At 38.4% G+C, this 19890-nt stretch overlaps 1 protein-coding gene and 1 long non-coding RNA gene across 5 annotated transcripts in view; one reads left to right on the top strand and one right to left on the bottom strand.

The window, feature by feature from the left end:
- LOC144282520 (uncharacterized) overlaps positions 1-19890 on the top strand; it is a 127789-nt gene that overhangs the window by 62688 nt on the left and 45211 nt on the right. For all 4 annotated transcript variants that reach the window (XR_013350988.1, XR_013350986.1, XR_013350989.1 and 1 more), the window contains exon 2: positions 9236-9296. This is a non-coding gene — a long non-coding RNA (uncharacterized LOC144282520). The remainder of the gene's footprint in view (positions 1-9235; positions 9297-19890) is intronic.
- The window catches only part of EDNRA (endothelin receptor type A), a 56648-nt gene continuing 51983 nt past the window's right edge, over positions 15226-19890 (bottom strand). The window contains exons 7-8 of the mRNA XM_077846289.1: positions 19288-19396; positions 15226-17587 (exon numbers count right to left, since the gene is read on the bottom strand). Of these exons, the coding sequence (XP_077702415.1) occupies positions 17447-17587; positions 19288-19396 (250 nt within the window). The 3' untranslated portion in view covers positions 15226-17446. The remainder of the gene's footprint in view (positions 17588-19287; positions 19397-19890) is intronic.

Here is a 19890-nt window from a genome sequence, read left to right as displayed (position 1 = left end):
AAGTATAAGTATAAAGAAACAAAATTGATTTCTATACGTTGATTTTGTATCCTGCAACTCATAGCATAGGGTTGGGTGTAGGATGTGGCAAGACTCCTAGATCCCTTAGCATATGGTTCTGAGTCCTGCAGCTCCCACAAAGGCAATTTTGGGAGCCATAGACACTGTGTATGGATGCCAGATTGTTGAGGTTGAGGAGATGCTAGTGGGGATGTCTTATTTGGTTATCTCTCTGGTATCACGCTTAATTTGAATAATTTTGAGAAGCTCTGGGGCGGAGGGACTGTGCCTCATTGTTTGGCACCTGACCCTGGAGTGATTAGGGCAGGGGGATAGTGGCCCTAAGTGTGACAGTTGGATAAAGGAGGTAGTTGGGGTATGTGCTATGGATTCGTTGGTTTGCTTATGAAAAGTGCACTTGCAGACTAGTTGACTATTTTAGGAATTAGCTAACCCTGAGAAGGGCAGTCCAAACGTGTTTGAAGGCAGTGGAAGAATAAAAAAAACTATTCTCTTATTTTGCCCAATTAGATTTATTCTATTTAGTAAGTTGATGAATTCATATGGTGTCATTTGGGTGCTGGGCCTTGGTTTGGGAAAGAATATAGACTTTAATTTTTCCTTTTACATTTTTATAATTATTATCATATTTATATACTCCTTTTATAAATCAGCAAGTATCATATCCAGAGGAAAGAAAATCCTAAGAATGAGTATAAGAAAGAAAAGTACAAGTTGCAGACCACATATTTTTGGGTTTCACAACACAAAAGACTACAAAAATTGCTGCTGCATGTACTTAATGAAAATTTTGCATTTACTCTTTCACTACTGTTTAATTTAGTACTGATCAGTGTTTCTCCAGGGTGGGGAATAGATTTTCTTCCTTCTTTCTTTCTCTTGTCTGTTATTTCTCACATAAGCAGATTTTCAATGATCTGAGTACAACTGGAAGTAGATCTATCATAACTACAGTGATAATTAGGGTTATCATCTTAACCCTAGTGAAATGTGAAATGTGAATGTGAAAGTGAGCACTACTATAATCACACTGGGACAACAAGCATGAACTGGAATAGTCTTGGTCAAACTGGGAAATATGCTCACCCCAAGCAAAGCTCTTCTTTATTAGATCCCCCTTACTTGAGGGATACATGTCAAATTCTTCAGAAAGGTGCCCAGCCATATATGATCGGAACCCAGGCTGCCTCTCATAGAACCCCATGCTCCATTGTATACTTGGGCCGTATGCAACTGCTTGTAGAGTCACCCCCTCCTGCAAGCTACACTCAACTCTATGCTTGCTTCTAGGACTTTGTCCATGCTGCTCTCCGCCTGGAATAAGCGCTTTTCCCCACAGATGATGCTTGCTTATCCCTACGTTAAGATTTTAAAATTTTCCTTCATAAAGCCTTGCATGTCCTCCTATGTAAACTTGTGCTATCATGTGCTTATTTTTATTACCCTCTGCCACTTTGTTATACTTACTTAGTTCCTGGTCCTTCCACTAGAGTATGAGCTCTTCCAAGGAGCAAGAGGTGCCTTTGTCTGCTTCTGACATACTAGCAGACACTTAGAGATTTGTGGAATGAATGAGCAAATGAGCAAATAATACACTTCAGATATACCTTCTTAAAAGTACAGAGAGTCTAGATGATAAAATGACTTATTCTTGGGCAGAAATTCAGTGTATCTACCTAGAACATCCTTTTTACTTTTTCTTTTGATCTTAATGATATCATTAATGTAGAAAATGCTAGTCCGATTAAAGAATTATTTTGGGATGATGGATTTTGGAAGCATTGTGTGTTTGAGACTTAGTTTTGAAGATCAGTTCTTTCTCTTATATTTCTGTATTCTTTACTGGTTTCATTTTTTTCTGAAACCCCTTTAAACTGGATGACTCAGGTCTGGAGTTTTTAGTTTTGGGTTTTTTTTTTTTTTTTTTTTCCCTGACATCTAGCAGTTGGAGTTGCAGTCTGCTACCCAGAAGTTGAGTTAGCTATATATAGATTGTGGACACTTCCTGGATTTAGAAGTAGTTTTACTTATTCTAGAAATGCTTATGGAAGATGTGAAGACAGGAAAGGAATTATCATAAGAATGATAGAAATAAATTATATCAGTCTATAGTAGAAGAATAATGCCAGATTGCCCCAGTTTTTAATTTTATTACTCAAAAGGAATTTAGAAATGTGGTTTGATAGAGTACATAGTCTCTAGAAAGGGAAATATCCATCAGTAAGATGCTAGCTAGCTAAACAAATTATAGCAGATCCACATAGAAGAATATAATGTAGCCATTAAAATTAATAATCTAGACTTATAAATGCTGACTTGGAAATAGATACCAAATATATTAAGTGGAAAAATGTAGGATAATATGTAAGGTATTAAGATTTTTTTGTTAAAAATAAATAAGCATGACAAGTTACAAACATTCAAGTTTTGAATTATTTTTTTAACTTTTCATTTTTAGATAACTGTGGAGTCTCATGTAAGAAATAATATAGAGAGGGATACCTGGGTGTCTCAGTGGTTGAGCATCTGCCTTTGGCTCAGGGCCTGATCCCAGATTCCCGAGGTCAAGTCCTGTATCAGGCTCCTTGCATGGAGCCTGCTTCTCCTCCCTCTGCCTGTGTCTCTGCCTCTCTTTCTGTGTCTCTCATGAATAAATAAATAAAATCTTAAAAAAAGAAATAATATAGAGAGACCCCTTCATATGCCCTTTATTCAGTTTTGCCCAAGGATAACATTTTGTATAATTATAATGCAATATTGCAACCATGAACTTGACCTCAGAATAATCCATTGAACTTCTTCAGGTCAAATTATTTTATTTTATTTTAATTTTTTAAAAAGGTATTATTTATTTATTCATGCAGAGAGAGAGGCAGAGAGGAGAAGCCTGCTCCCCATGGGGAGCCTGATGCAGGACTCAATGCCAGGACCCTGGGATTATGACCTGAGCTAAAGGCAGATACTCAACCACTGAGCCACCCAGGTGACTGTGGGTCAAACTATTTTAAAATAATTTTTTATGAAAAATTAAATTTTATGAAAAAATTATTATTTTTATGAAAATTATATATATATACATATTAAAAATTTAGTACCAAAGACTTATTACTCTTGAAGACTAAAAGACTTAGTGACAAAATCACTGTATAACAAAGTACTGTATAACAAAGTACTCCAATATGTGATGGCTTAAACCAACAATAATTTTATGTCACAAGATTTTCTAGATCAGGAATTCAAGCAGGGCTTGGTTGGGTGATTGTTCTGTTCCATACAGCACTAACTAGATATATTTGGCTGGTCTGATGATTCAAAAACAGCTACATTCCCATGTCTTCTGTCTTGGTGAGGTGGCTAGAAGGTTGGTCTCAGTTGGTATTTCTCTTTAATGCAGTCTAAAGGCCATGTGATCTCTCAAGGGAGGTGGTTGGTCTTCTTACATATTGGTTCAGGAATTCATGAGACCACAGTGGAAGCTTCTAATCCTCTAAAAAGCTAGAACTGGAAATAGTAGAATGTCACATCTACTGGTACATTATTTGTGAGCAGTTACAGGTCAACCCAAATTCGTTCATGAGCAAGGAAAATAGAGCCTCTGTGGGGAGAGTGTCAAAGAATTTTTGGTTATCTTTAATCTACTATAGCTAATAATGAGAAAAGGAAGTCCCTTTCCTTTACCTTTCCTGATATGTGTTCCCCAGAGGCTAGCACTTTCAACTTTTAGGTTTTAACTTTTAGGTATTTAATTTTTCTGGGTAAATAAAGTCTTACCTCTTTCTCCTTCTCTTTCTCTCCCTCTCCTTCTCTCCCTCTCCTTCTCTCTCTCTCTCTCTCTCTCTCTCTCTCTCTCTCACACACACACACACACACACAAACATCTTCTCTTCTTTGATTATCCCATTGGAACAATGTCACAATTTGGACAGTATAAAATACTCCACTAATTCTATCTCAATATTCCCCTGCAGACAAACTCTTCTTTCTCAAGCTTTCTTTTCTCCTGCTTCTAGTTGCACTGGTTGCTCTAGGCCTGCTGCTGTTCCTTATTATTCTGGGGAATTTCTTTGCCTCTCTCTTGTGTTAGAGCCTCCATTTTAATTGGATCCTACATTTTCTGTTTTTTTTTGGTTAGCCACCTTTTTTTACTTGAGTCAGTCACTTTTGTCCCCAAAATTCATTTTGGGTTTGTCTTTTCTTTTTGGCATTTGTGTAAGTCATTTATCTTATTGGGAATAGGAGGAAAGTAGTAGTGAATATTTGGGCAACCTCCTCCAGCATGGAAAACAAAGCTGTTTTTTCTCTTCTATGGGTGGGAGATCTGGAAATACATTTCTGGAGAAAGGTTTTCCTGCTCTTGAGGAAAAGGAACCAATGCCATGGGATAATGGTTTAATGGATGATAGGATAATCTACCTATCATCTTAACAGCTACTTAGAAAAAGAGAAAATAGAACTTTTTTTGGTAGTGACAACAGAAGAGGTACATAGGTTTAATTGGGAGAGGTTGAGAGGGCAGGAGAAGTAGTGTATATCGGAATGTAGAGGTCAACACAAAGAGAGAATGATCACTTCCAGAGAAGTTCAAAGTCACATCATTGATTGTCCAGGTTTTTACTAGGAGTTTTGTATTATTAGCTTCAAGTGTCCTGCCAATAAATCATATAGTCACTGTAGGTATGGAAGCAATACCTACCTAAGTTTCTTTTCTTTGGCTCGAAGGCAAATAGAGGAAGGTACTCTCTTACTTGTACCCTACCTTTGCCTCTAGGACAACTATAAGACCAAAGGTATCCTTGGATACTCAGTGTGGAGGTTTGTCAATTGAACTGAGCGTACTTGAGCATCTCAAACACAATAGAAGTGGACACTTAAGTAATACAAAACAGAGTAGGATCAAAATTGAAACAATCTTAAGTATGTATTTCTGTAACTGACCTCATGTTCCTTGTGATTGTAGAAAATTCCCGGTGATTGTAGAAAATCATTATTTAAAGCTTATTATTAAAAGGTAATTTCATCTATTCTAGTGTATAGATTCGTTTTTATGGTTGTATATGTTCAAGGAATTTAAAATTCATAAGATAAGCCCCACCAGAGTTGTTTCTCTTCTATATCTCCCTTCTTTTTCCTTATGCCCAAGATGGCACCTGTGTGCAGGGAGAAGCTTATTTATCCTCATAGGTTTGGGAAAGGGATTCTTGACCAGATGATATCATTCTCTGTTTTTCTGTTGATCACCAGTTGGATACATTCACACCTCTCCAGTGAGTGACTTTTGTCCTCACTGCATCCACTGCTGAAATGTCTAGTCTTGTCCTTGATTGGCTCTCTGCCCTACCTGTCTAGCCTATGGCCTTTGGTGTCATCTCACCTTTCTCTGTAGTAACCCAAAGGCAAGCTCTCTGGATCTTAACTCTTGGCTGGCTTCCATGACCTTCTCCAGGAGCTGGTAGGAACATCTATATTTTTTCCACATTGCACGGAAAAGTATAGAAGGCTTGAGGATAGCCAATACAATTCTCCCTCTCTAACAATTTGTTCTTGTTTCTCAGTAGCTGCAGACACCCATATTAGTTTAGGTCAGCAGATGCTCTGTGAGATGGTCTGCTCATGTGTTACAAATAGAAACTGCAGTGTTCAAACCTTTTTCTACACAGGGCACAGTTTACCAGCCTGAGGTTTGTCTCTCTTTTCTACCTGATTTCTCTTTCCACAATCAACCCTTCCACTGGCTAAATCTTAGGGGTACAGGGTGTGGGCAGTGAAACCCAAGAGAACCTAGGTGAAATTCGCATATTATTCCTTCTTAAGCTTTCCCACTGCTCAGTAGGAAAGCATGTATTTTTCCTAATCTGGTTGAACTTCTCTTATGTTTTCACTGGGAACTTTTATTTTAGTTGTTATCAGCTATTCTTTTCTCTTGGGTTAGTAAGCCTTAATAGTGGAAGGAGCTTCAAGGAAGAACAATTCTGGGTTACTGAAAAGGAACATGTTCTGGAAGCAGTGATTTCTCTCATTACCTCTTTGAAAATGATTTTTCTCATTACTTCTTTTAAACCCACTCTGTGGGTCCAGTCCTGTACTTGTTCTGTTGAAATCTTGGGCCAATACCATAATTTTTTGGGTCATTTTTCAATAGTTATAAAGCCCTTTCTTCACAAGAACAGTCTCATATCAACAATAAAAATGTTCAGGCCAGTGTAATAGTCAAAACCTTATACTCTTTTCTAATTGTCATACAGGTTTTGGCTCAAAAATCATCTCCTGGAAAGACTTTCTTTGACCATCCTATATTAAAAGTAGCTTCAAGGTAGCCTCTTAGCCATTTTTTTCTATCGTATTGCCTTGATGTAATTAATTAATTTAACATATACATATTGAGGGCTAAGTATGTGCCATCCAACATTATTCCAGGCACTGGAAATATTACAAAAAACAAGATAGACCAGGTCCTTTATCTAATGGGAGGGGGCAGGCAGTAGACAAATAAACTTAAGTAAAAAAAGTATCTCTTAGTAATACGTGTTGTGCAGAGAATTAAAACAGAATGATATGGTAGAGTGACTGGGTGACTAATTTACATTGTGTGGTCAGGAAAGGTCTCTCTGAGGATGTGACATTTAAGCTGAAATCAGAGTAACAATCTTTTACTTGTTGCATACTGTGTAATCAACAGAGGCAAGAGCTTGTAAGATTGTGCATCATGCAACATAATTCCTAGATGAGAGTACTCGAGCGTAACCACACACTGTTCCCTGGAGTCCTGGGACAACCTGGTGGAATGCTATGTGATCCCAAGCATGGTTAGAAATTACCCCATTTTTTCTTCCCCGAACCAATTCGTGGTGCAGTAGCATATTAAGTTCCCATGACCCTTCCACTTTTTGATTGAAAGAGATTCTGGATGCTGGGATGATGACAAAAGTGGATGACTATACCAGTAACCAAGCCCAAGGAGTTGTGCAATTTGTAGTGCAATTGCTGAATATCTGCAGATGATGTAGAATCTGAGAAACAGAGGGTCAACACGGAGGAAGTAATGAACTCAGGCTCCCTTCTTCCTGATAGATTTTAGGCCTAGGTATTTTTGGAAATGGAGCACTCAGTGGAAGGGGATGAGTTGGGAAACAGTCTACCATTTTATAGAATCTTTATGGAGACACAGAGGAAGGGAAGGGACACATGTTGGAGTGCTTCAGGGTTTACTCTCCACCAGCTAGCCTGCCTGAGAGATTTGAAACAGTGAGAAAGACTCTAATCTGGAACTGCTATGAGACTGGGAGATAAAATAAAGGCTTTAAGGCATAGTTATGTAGATGGTATGCATCTCCAGCTTATTGGAAATTTATTTTCCCTCATAGGTTCTTTAAGAAAATATAAACATGTAATGAACTGATTTTGGTTTTTCTTCTGTAATTATTGTATAACTGTGATGATTAATTTTATGTGTCAATTTTGTTTTCACTTTTCTGGGCTAAGAGATACTCAGCTGATAAAACATTTCTGGGTGTGTCTATGAGACTGATTCTGGAAGAGATTAGCAATTTTAAAAAAAGGTTTTATTTATTTATTCATGAGAGACAAAGAGAGAGGCAGAGACATAGGCAGAAGGAGAAGCAGGCTCTCTGCAGGGAGCCTGATGAGGGACTCTATTCCAGGACCCCCAGATCATGCTCTGAGCCAAAGGCAGACACTCCACCACTGAGCCACCCAGGTGTCCCACAGATTAGCATTTGAATGATAAAGAAGATTGCTCTCCCCATTGCAGTTGAACATCACCCAATTGTTGAGGGCTTGGAAAGAAAAATAAAGTGGAAAGTAGACAAAGGGCGAATTTGTTCTCTCTGCTTGAGCTGAGAAATCTATCTTCTGCTCTTGACCATTAAAACTTCTGGTTCTCAGGTCTTCACCTGCAGACCAGGACTAGTGCAATTGGCCCCCTGATTCTAGGGTCTATTGACTTGGAGTGACTGATCTCATTTCTTGGTTCTCTAGTCTGCAGATAGCAGACTGTGGGACTTCTCAGCCTCCATAATCATGTGAAGCAATTCCTGCAATAAATCTCTTGCATATGACTATATATGTGCTTTCTATTGGTTCTGTTTCTCTGGAGAACCCATTAACTAATTGTTAAACTAAAGAAGGTTTAACTATCATCACAAAAAAATCAAAGATAAGTTTTCTCTTTTTATGCATGTACTATTTCTACAGAGCAAGTTACATATGTTCACTACAAAAAAATTGTACAGGTATGGTTTTCACTGGCACCTATAGATAGCCTGAAGAGTGTGGATGAGATCCCTCTGACTCTAGCTAGAAGTCGTCTTCTCTGAGTCCCTCTAGCTAGGAGCTGACCAAAGTAAAGAGTTCATTCATATAGGTGCACTTGGTATCTTTCCAGGATGTTCTTGTAAGGTCTAATTTAAAAATGACACTCTTCTACCTACAGTACAAACAGGCTCTGTTCTTTTCTGTAAGTGTAAAACATAGACAAAGGACATTCATGAGTTGGAAGATGTACAGTGTGGCTTTGTGGTAGCAAAGGACAGCATAAATTAAATATCAAATATAGGAAACCACATGCCTGAAGAACCAAATGCTATTGATTAGTCTGTGAGGAAGAATTTTCCTCCTTCCCATCTTTTCTTTTCTTTCTTTCTTTCTTTTTTCTTTTTTTCTTTCTTTCTTTCTTTCTTTCTTTCTTTCTTTCTTTCTTTCTTTCTTTCTTCTTCTTTCTTTCTCCTTCTTTCTTTCTTTTTTCTTTTTTTCTTTCTTTCCTTCCTTCCTTCCTCCCTCACTCCCTCCCTCCCTTTCTCCTTTCCTCCCTTCCTTCCCCCATTCCTTCCTTTTTTCCTTCATTTACATGTAGTAGACACACAAAGTTTTTTAGTTTCAAATCTTTCCTTCTACTAAAGACTGCCATTTCTGACTCTTTTCATCTTCTCTGGGAGCTTGACCCATCAATTACTTTCTTTTCTTCACCCATCCATGATCTTTTCCTTTCACTGGCCTCAATTCTTCCTTCTTAAAAATGCTGAAGTTGTTTTTCTCTTAAAGAACAAAAGCCTTTTCTTTGACCCTGCTGTTTCCTCAACCTGCCATCCCATTTCTCTGGTACACTCATTGTTCAATCCTTTGAAAGAGTGGTCTGTACTTGCTACCTTACTTCCCAACCCCCAGCTGACTAATATTGTTACCTCTCATTGATTTCCAGCTTCATAATTGACTGACACCTTCATCTGTCAGACACTTGGGAGAGGCATATTCTCCTAAGGGTAAGTACAGTCAAATTCCATTAGACATAATGTTAGATATGCAGAAAAACCTAGGGCTTGAAATGGAGCTCCTAGAGTGGTCTGTGTGAGTATCCAACAGAAAGGCCATGCTCTTTCATAGCAAATGGGACAAAAGTTGAGGATGAGGAAATTTGGACTACCAATTAGTAGGAAGAGCTCATACATCCTAAGATGTCCCAGAGGAGAAATTAAAAGTGTAATTTCAAATATGAGCCCCAGTTCAGTGTGCTAAAGAATCTAACATGTTCATTGTCAGAACTTGTGAATCACATTCAGCAGTGTAATGAAAAATGTGCTGTCTTTGGTTAGCTTCTTCCAGAAGCAGTGCTCAAGCCAAGGATTTGTGCATAATTGGTTTTTAATGCACAGCCCTTGAAGAAGAAGCCAGTATGGGCTTAGAAGCAGACTTGGGAAAACGTGGTTCGGAAAAGTGAAGGAAAATAGAGGAGGTAAGCCCTACAACTGCCTGAAGCTTACTGCTCAGAGAGTTTCCAGGCCATAGTGAAAGATGAGCTTTCAGAAGTTGTAGACTCAGCCCCATCTCCTGGGGTTCTTGGTGTGAGCCCCACCTGAGGCATAAGAGCTGGACTTTTGTACTCTCACACCAGTAATTTGTTGTTCACAGGTCATGGTGGGGGTTGTAGGTGGACATAAAATTCCCAGTCACTTCCTCTTCTCCTTATAAGTTAGGGGGCTCCAAGGGCAGTTGCAAATAGTAGCAAAAACAACGAAGCTAGGGATGGGTGAACAGAGCTGGTACAAGGGATCCAGGAGGATGTGGTCAGATCTCTAACAGCATCTGTACATATGCTGAAAGGTATATGCTACCTGCCAGTGTAAAGTGGAACAGTTAGTTGCAAGGCACCCCAAGCCCTGAAATAATAATGGTTCCACCCAGACCTGGTGGGGACAATTTGGCAGTATGCAAAGATATTAACTGTGCAAAATCCCTGTGATCCAGCAGCAATCCTACTCCTCTTTACTTGTTCCAGTGAAATCACTGCAAATCTCCATGAAGACTTGTATAAAGAAGTACAATGTAGCCTTGTTTATGGTAGCACAAGGATTAGATAAATGTAAGATACATATGTAAGTATAATGTATTTAAATATATCTTATATTGTATTTAAAGTGTCATGTACAAAGATTTCCTGCCCTTGAATACATGGATTATTCATTAATTATTGTTTTGTTCTGAGAGGGCTTTAAATATATTACAGATCTATTTTGTATGTTATTTTTATAATTTAAAGAGCAAGAATTCTTTTTAAAGAAAGTACTAAAAGTTGAAGAATTAACTAAGCTAACAATGTGAAAAAACAGCAGAGATAAGGAGTAGCAGGATATGTGGACAATATCCTCAAAGATGAAGAAAGGAAGTGATGTAGTTCTTCTCCCTTCCCCTTTCTAAGGCCATGTGGGTTTTCCTTTGGGAAGTTACCCTACCCTCCATCCCAGCCCATTTGGCCCTGTTTTTCCTGAACTGGTCAGCAAAAATCTATCCCTCCCAACCAGGTGTTGATTGTAAATGAAGAGCAGTGATCCAGGTCTAACTCCATTAGGTTTCATAAAGTAAAGACTGGATCTGAGAGACCAGTTTTTCAGTATACATTAAAAAATACATTTACGCACATGTTCCCTTCACCTGATCATATTCAGTAGATTTTCTCATTTCAAGATAATAAAAAAAACCCAGAAGTATTTAACTGTAGTTAATCTCAATTGTCACACTTTGAGAGAACTAGAGCTGACGTTCATAGAGAAATGGCTTTATTCTGTAAAAATTGCCTAAGTGGAGTAAGTCAGAGCTGTGCCCTTGGGCACTGGGGCCTGTGATTTGGCTGACCATATCAGACTGCTACGCAGTCCGGACAGCAGACATTACTACATACTGTCTCCCTTCTGGGACAAATCTGTCACACAGCACCAAGTAGACAATTGTATCCATCAGAGAATCAAGTTAAAATGAAAGATGATCAGTTCCATGTAGATAATTTAAGAGAGGACTGTGGTTTAAGGCCAAAAAGGAAAAATTTGTGGAATACTCTATGTTCCCTCAGGAGATTCCATGATTCTTCTTCTTATACCTAGGTTTGGCAACATTGTTCCTAATTTATTACCTATGAGGAAGAAACAAAGAAATCTACCAAATAACATTGATGCTAAAAGCTCGGGCGGGGGGGGGGGGGGTGGGAATGTATGGAATGTTAGGACTTCTGGCTTCATCAAATCAAAAGTGATCCATGCTAGTTTGCTTTATGGGGAAAGCCTAGCTTTCCAGTTACAGTGTTATTTTTGGTTCTCGATTATTCCCTGGTTCTAGGAACTGTGGCCTCTCCTTTCAGTTTTGGAAACAAAAAAAGTCAGAGTATCAGTGCTGACCAAATATAGACATTAGCTTGTCTTTGTAACTACTTAGAGGAAAGTGTGACAGAAGCTTCTCCAAAATGTAAGATTACTAAAACAACAACAACAACAACAACAACAACAACAACAACAACATGGAATGGTTTTCAATATGAAGACCCCACTGGAATTTCAGAGACAACTGCATATGGTGGACTTGTGCCCTGATTTAACTTTGCTTTTTTGAGATAACAATAAATAGAGTGCTGTACTTGATTATGTTACAAATGAAGGAATCGTAGTTTCAGAATTTCAGGCCTAGAGAGGCTTGGGAATACTGGTAGTATTGTATACTGGTATATATTGTTTAATACTATATTATAGACTAGTAATATTATTAAAAATAATGATATAGATAATAGGCTAGCAAAGACTCATATTTGTCTTGGCTATTTCCTGGCTTAATCTCCAATTTGTTTCATTACTTTAATAATTTTAAATGCACTGATATTAGGTTTATTTTTGAATGGAGAATAACATGTGTTTACAGCTTAAACAAGTTCATAAGGTAGAGTCAATAGTATATTGCTTTTCATTATGCCATTCTCCAGGCAGTGACATATTTTTGCGTTAAAATAAGAATTGTAGAAGCAAGAACCGTCACACTGTGTTTGTTCACTAATGTCACCAGCTGAAGTTGAAAGAATTTTGACTACTTTGTCTTTGTGCCTTTATTGGCCCCTATGCCGACATCTACTGAGTCATCACTAAGCACTTCAGAGAATTTATTTATTTATACATCTTGTATTGTATTCCCAGCAACTCACACAGCGTAATAATGGAGCATGTTCACTATATTTATATTGGGTGAAGAGATGAACCAAGAGGGAGAAGGAAGGAGGAAAGAAAAGGTAGAGCACAAGGGATTTTTAGGGCAGTGAAACTACTCTGAATGATGCTATAATGGTGGATAACTGTCACTATCCATTTATCAAAATCCATACAATGTACAACACAGTGAACCCCAATGTAAACTATGCACTTTATTTAATAATACTGTATGAATCCTGGTTCATCACGTATATCACACTAACACAAAAGGGAAATAATAGGGAGAACTCTCTCTCTCTTTTAAAGATTTTATTTATGTATTTGAGAGAGAGAGTGTGAGGAAGAGAAAGAATGTGAGCAAGACGGTACAAACAGCGGGGAGGGGCAGAGGGAGAGGGAGAAGCAGACTCCCCATTGAGCAGGGAGCTCAATGGTGGGGCTCCATTCCAGACCCTGGGATCATGACCACAGCTCAAGGCAGATGCTTAATCAACTGAGCCACCCAGCAGCCCTGGAGAACTCTTTGTAGGGAAAGGGAAAATGAGGGCATATGGAATTTTCTGTACTTTCCACTCAACTCTCATGAATAAATAAATAAACTAAAACTCTAAAAAACATAAAGTCTCTTAATTTAAGCAATAAGGAAAGATAAATCAAGATAGTTTAGATGAGATGTTCTTATGTATGTATTGGAAGCAATGAAAAACCAAGTTTAATTAGCATAGGAAGAAAGGTAAATATGTTAGTTCGCTTACTCAAACCATGGGAATACATCAGGGAAAACTGGCACCAAGAACTTATATGCCCTTTTCCATCTTTGTAACACTCTAGGTTTACTTTACTCATAGTGGCCAAACCATGGTGGCCAACAGCTCCCAGACTCATGTCCTATCCAGTGTGCCACAGTGGGAAAGGGCTCTTTCCTACTTTAGTTGTTATTGGAAAACTCCCCAGGAGAGCTGGTCAAGCTAGCTTGGAAATGTGAATACCTTTAGACCATTTATGCGGGTCAAGGGACAGGCTTCAATTAGAGTATAGTATTTACAAGGCTGGAAACAAGTAGGCATAATAGAAGCCTATTGTGGTTATTCTGGCAAGAGGTGTTGGTGGCTCAGAATAGGGAGGTAGAGGCAGAGAGAGAGAAATGGTCAAATTAGGAATCTATTTTGGGGATCCCTGAGTGGCTCAGTGGTTTAGCATCTGCCTTTGGCTCAGGGTGTGATCCTGGAGTCCCGGGATTGAGTCTTGCATCGGGCTCCCTGCGTGGAGCCTGCTTCTCCCTCTGCCTATGTCTCTGCCTCTCTCTCTGTGTCTCTCATGAATAAATAAATAAAATCTTAAAAAAAAATTAGGAATCTATTTTGAAGACAGGGCTGTCAGGATATATTGAGGCATTGATTATAGGATATAAGAGAAAGAATGGACAATGACTTCAAGAGTTTTTTTTTTTTAAGATTTTATTTATTCATGAGAGACACACAGAGAGAGGCAGAAACATAGGCAGAGAGAGAAACAGGCTCCTAACAGGGAGCCTGATGTGAGACTTGGACCCAGGTCCTGGGACAATGACCTGAGCCGAAGGCAGACGTTCAACCACTGAACCACCTGGGTGCCCCTCAAGGTTTTCATCTGGACAGCTCAAAGGATGGAGCTGTCTTTAACTGAACTTTGATGGTTAACATTATGTGTCAACTTGACTGGCCCAAGAGACACCCAGAAAGAATGCTAGTAAGATATTACTTCTGGGTATGCCTATGAGGGTATTTCCAGAAGAGATTAACATTTGAATCAGGAGGCTGAGTAAAGCAAATCTACTTGGCATCATTTATTTATAGAGGGCCTGAAAAGAACAAAAGGGTGGAGAAAGGGTGACTTCTCTGTCTTTTCCTGACTTGTGACATCCATCTTTTCCTGCCCTTGGACTTTGGTGCTCCTAGTTCTTGGGCCTTTGGACTCTGGGACTTATACCAGCAGGCTGTTCCATGGTTCGCAGGCTTTTGGCTTCAGACTGGGAGTTATACCATTGGCTCCCCTGTTTTTCTCAAGCCTTTGGACTTGAACTGAATTATATCACTGTCTTTCCTGGTTCTCCAGCTTATAGATGGCAACTCATGGGATATTTTACCTCCATAATCATATGAGCCAATTCCCATAATAAACTTCCTCTTCTTTCTATCTAGCCATCTAGCAAGCTAGCTATCATCTATCTATATATATATCCTGTTGGTTCTGTTTCTCTGGAGAACCTTGACTAATACACGAGCAGAGGAACAGTAGGGCAGTGCAGGTTAGAGAGATATGAGTAGCTTAGTTTTAGATATAGTATGTCTGTTAGCCATTCAGTTGGAGATGTCAAATAAGCACTTGGATATATATGAGTCTCTTCCTCCAGGTATCCACCTGATGCATTGTTTATTATCCAGCTCCCTCCTCTAGACTGCCAGCTCCATGAGAGCAGGAACTTTGCCTGTTTTGTTCATTGCTGTGTCCCCAATACCTAGAAGAATGGTGCAAAGCAGATGCTTAGTAAAATATACTGGAAAGGTGAATTAAGGAATGAATGAAAGCGTTAAGTGTTCAGTATAACAAAGTAGTTTGAGAATAGAATACAGTTAGGAAGTATCTGAAAGTAAAATTGCTTGCTGGGCTCTTACTAGGGAGAGGTTAGCAATAGGCATCACGTAATCAACATTTCCTATGTAGAACTATGTAAAAATGAAGAGACACTTGCAAGGCTTCTGTAAACTTTTATTTCATACTTATGGGCCACTGCCAATGCAGGGGCCTTGGCTTCTGGCTCACTTCTACAGATTTACTTGGAAAGATGTGATAAAGGTAGAAATTGGAAATAATCCTTTTATAAACCATGGCTACTTACTGGTCCATAAACAAAATGTGCATTGAAGCCTGTGTGTTATTCAGAAACCTATGGCTTTCTGAACTTGTAAAATGCATTTTTTCATATGCAGGAGACAAACTATCTTAAAAAAGAAGACAATTGTCTAAACAAAATGATGTGAACTATGGCTTAATATTATAGGTATATATCATTGTACGTGATGCACCAGTTAAGTTATGGTATTCAACTGCTAACACGTAAAGGAGCCCTGCAATTGGATCAACTGGAACCTGATATCACTTATATGTGACCATGCTAAAATATAGCCTAACAAATCAGCTTAGCTAATGTATCATTAGCAATCTTTCTGGTGAAGTCTGATAGGAAACATCAGACCTCTTGTCAGTCTCGTCAGCATATTGAGTTGAGGGACCAGGACAATATAATACTTCAACATTTAATGACTTTTGCTCTAGCACAGGAAAAAGTACAACCCCAAATGCTGTTTTATCAGACCAACCAACCAACCAGCTAAATAAACACTATTGTTAACCCATGGCTTATCCCATTCATGCTGCCTCCCATAGTCCATTTGTAATGGTGACATGTTCACAAGAATTATGAACACAGATTAAAACTGGCTAAGGCCAGTTGTCATGATAAACAACCACTTTAGAGTGTATGCTGTGGTACAACTACAGGGCATTATTATTAGATTATATTAAGTCCATACATACCATCACACCCATGCATCTATCACACACACAGGTACATTCCATAAAGACAATTACAGAAAAATTGGCTAAAAGAAATGTACAGTTGTTTATATATATTTATACACACACAGTTAAAGGTTTTCTGCTGTACTCACAGTCTGTAAACATCTTGGAACATGCCCAGCAAAAGTCATTGTGGGCCCTTTGAAATGGAGACCATGTGAGGAGTGGGGGTGGGAGAGGTGCTTAGAGTCATACTGGAAACCCAGAGAAGTGAAGAACTGTAAATTCATGGTGGCATTGGGAGTAATTTTATCTCACTGACATGATAAACTCAGCTGGCCACTTTGAAATTGTTTCTTATATGGAAAAGGAAATGACCAAAAAAGTCTTAACGACAGCTAACATTTTAAGAGAAATCAAAAGAATATGAAATGATATGTATATCGTATATATGTGTGTACATATATACATACATGTATTTGTACATATATATGCATATACACACATACATGTTAGTATTACCAAAAAAAATCTCAATGAAAATTTCCAAATCTAGAAAGTATTTAGTCTTTTTATACTAGGTGTGAGTTACATGTTGATACATTCCACTGAAGTCTTGGGTATAGTTGAATCATACTTACATTTAAATTTTGGTGCCTGATACTGATTTTACATAAAATATCTAACTACATTAAAAAAGATTGGGCTTGTGAAAAATAGAACTATCTGATTCAAGCATTATTTTAAAATTTAACATAAAAATATGTTCCAGATCTCTATAATGAAACACTATTACAAAAGAAAATACAGGTTCTTAAAAATTCTTTGAATGGCAGCTATTAAACTGCCACATGTGGATATGAGTATGTTCTTTAAGTTCCTGTATTTGTTGCAGCTTGAGAACTGATGTTTTAAAAATAAAAAAGTGACATGAAAAACATTAACCTAATTGCTCATGCTACCGTGTCTGGCCAATAAAAAAACATAGAAATCCTTGTCATAATCCCTAAATTTTCATGGTGACCAGTTCCCGTTGAACATTCTACAGAACTGCCATGGAAGCTGTTATGTACTGGAAGACTCTATTTTCATCCAAAACTAGTAAATATCCTTCTGATTTAATCGACCAGTCTTCTTTCCCCTACCAACTCCCACCATTTTTTAGTGCTGAATATAACATGCAGACTATGTAAATTAGATAAATTAAAGTAGTAAGATTCATTGAATTTGTGACTATAAACTGGTCCACCCTCCGATGTTTTGGAAAGAATTTTTCTGGGGTAGGGGTTGAGTCACAGGAGGACTGGAGAAAAGATTTCTGGAAACACAGTTGCTGTGTGATTTTTTTCTCCAATAGAATTTGAAGGAATATTGATTAATGTTTTTTAAGATGTCTAGTTTATACTGTCCTTATGGCTGCTCCTCTCTGTGTTGTGGTTGTTTTGTTCATGGTTCTTCCATTGTATGCTTGTTCCATTCATGGGGACCGAGGTCATCAGACTTTTGGACTGGTAACAGCAACAGCAGAGGCAAGACTGGAAGAAGGAATAGATTCTAAATAAAGGAGCCTACCAACCCATGTGGCACCTGCCAACAAAATCTGAGGACAGAATGTGAACCTGAATGGTAATCTAAAGTATGGAGCCTGTATTCTCTAGGTAGAAGTTAAACTGTCCATTCTAGTGATGAGAAATAGATGCCTTATTTCTTGTTTAATTTATTCACCAAATCAAAGTAGAAGGGAAGGCACTGTTGGCCCAAGGGAGCATGTCCTATAACTTGGGGTGGGCATGCGTGGAGAAGGGTCCAGAGGGGCCTGGCATTTCTGCAGTGTGAGCCACTATGTGGCTCTCTGCATTGGGCAGCTCATCTGATGCTCCTAACAGCCTTAGGTGGTAGGTGCTATTTTCCTCATTTTATTAATGAGGACAGGAAGTCTTAGAGGGCAAATAGGCAAAATTGGAATTAGAATCCAGGACCCTCTAGATTCCCTCTGTTCTCCTGCATATGCTGCCTTTGAATGAAGATCAAAAGATATGTTTAATTTCTGAGAGTTTGTACCTTGATTTTCCCCTCCCCTGTAATTAATATGTAAATTAAATAAAATGATATTAACTCCAGATTATATGATGTATTAGTTATGACTGGCATTTTAGTCAACCCTTCTTTGGGCAGAATCTTTGTTAGAGCACATCATGACTTGTAAACATTATCACGTAGACTTCAAAGGGTAACACCTATAACTTCCATACCAAGATTCATCGATTTGTAAGATTTTTTAGCTAATATACTGTCTCCTTCTAGATAGTCAGTTCCATGAGGGCAGCCACTGTGTTTTTCCTCTCTTCTCTATCCCTCATAATAATAATAGTAAACTCATACTGAGAGCTTAGTATTGTCTCAAGTGCTTAACATATATTAACCCACTGAATCCTACCTATTACATATAGTGATTGTCTGATCTTACAGATGATCAAACTGAGGAGCCTGGAGGGGTACCAACTGGACCCGGGTTAGGCAGTGAGTACAGAGCTGTGATGTAAATCAAGATTGTTTGCTTCTAGATCCTGCATCCTTGACCTCTATACTATAATTCCTATTATGTGCCGTAAATTGAAGTGAAACATCCTGGCCAAAGATAACAAAATCCAGTTAGGATTAACTCCATAATCATCCCAGGAACTGGAGAGTTGATACTTCAGGAAGAAGTACATGGAGCTTCTAAAGGACATGGGTTGGTTTAGCTGTAAGGAAGTTTGAAGAACAGAAGGAAACTGATTTTAAATGAAAATACATTATTTCAGATTGCCAGGGCTATCAGCATTTACTATCCTTGAAGAGGCTATTATTAAATATACTATTGTTTAGCAAGATCTCTTTTTAATGACACACTTTATGTTTTTTTGAGGCTGTGGTTAACGTCTAAGATAATGTGAGGCATGACCAGGTTGTATGTATTCTCTGGAGCCTGGACTCCATAGTTGAGCACTTCTTTTTAAAGCAGCGTACTAAATTAACATAGTTCTTTTTATTGAACCTCTGAATATTGTATTGTCTGAATTGGTATTGCTTTTCTGACATTTTTTCTCATAATATAGCTTTATGCTGACAATCTGACCCTCTTTCTGGGTAACAAAATTTGATTTTCACTTCTCTACTAGAATTAGCCATGCTCGTTGCCTACTTAATATATTCACTTGGTTGTCCTTAAAAAATATGTGCAAAGCAGTCTTACCTGGAAACAGTTTTTAAATTTCTTGCTTACAAAGTAGAGAGCTATTGGGTTTATACATGAATTCATGGTTGCCAAGTTAATACCGATGTAATCCATGAGCAGCAAGAAACTAGAACAAAAGAAAAGTGTGGAATAATTAGAAGACAATGTTTTTAAATCTGCTAACTAGCATTTATCCCTAGAAGAAGCATTTTTCTTGCCCGGGAGCCATTTCTTATAGGTGGCAGTCAGAATTTTTTTAAAGTGCTTGTTTAAGTGGCAGTTTCACTTCTGCAGAACATTTACTGATATTCTTGCCACTTGGTTAGCTCAAACCATCATGCACAGCCTCAGGAGGGGAGCCACAAAATTACAGATAGGGCTTGCACAAACTTTAGGATCAGTCACGGGCTATGTCAGCTAAAGAAAAATAATCAACTTTGCAGTTTTTTTTTTAATTTTATTTATTTATGATAGTCACACAGAAAGAGAGAGAGAGAGGCAGAGACACAGGCAGAGGGAGAAGCATGCACCGGGAGCCCGACGTGGGATTCAATCCTGGGTCTCCAGGATCGCGCCTGGGCCAAAGGCAGGCGCCAAACCGCTGCACCACCCAGGGATCCC

Source organism: Canis aureus, chromosome 13, assembly GCF_053574225.1.
Source record: "Canis aureus isolate CA01 chromosome 13, VMU_Caureus_v.1.0, whole genome shotgun sequence".
In the NCBI taxonomy this organism is placed as follows: Eukaryota; Metazoa; Chordata; class Mammalia; order Carnivora; family Canidae; genus Canis; species Canis aureus.
The sequence above is the reverse complement of the archived record's forward strand: the minus strand, read 5'-3'. Positions and strand labels throughout refer to the sequence as shown.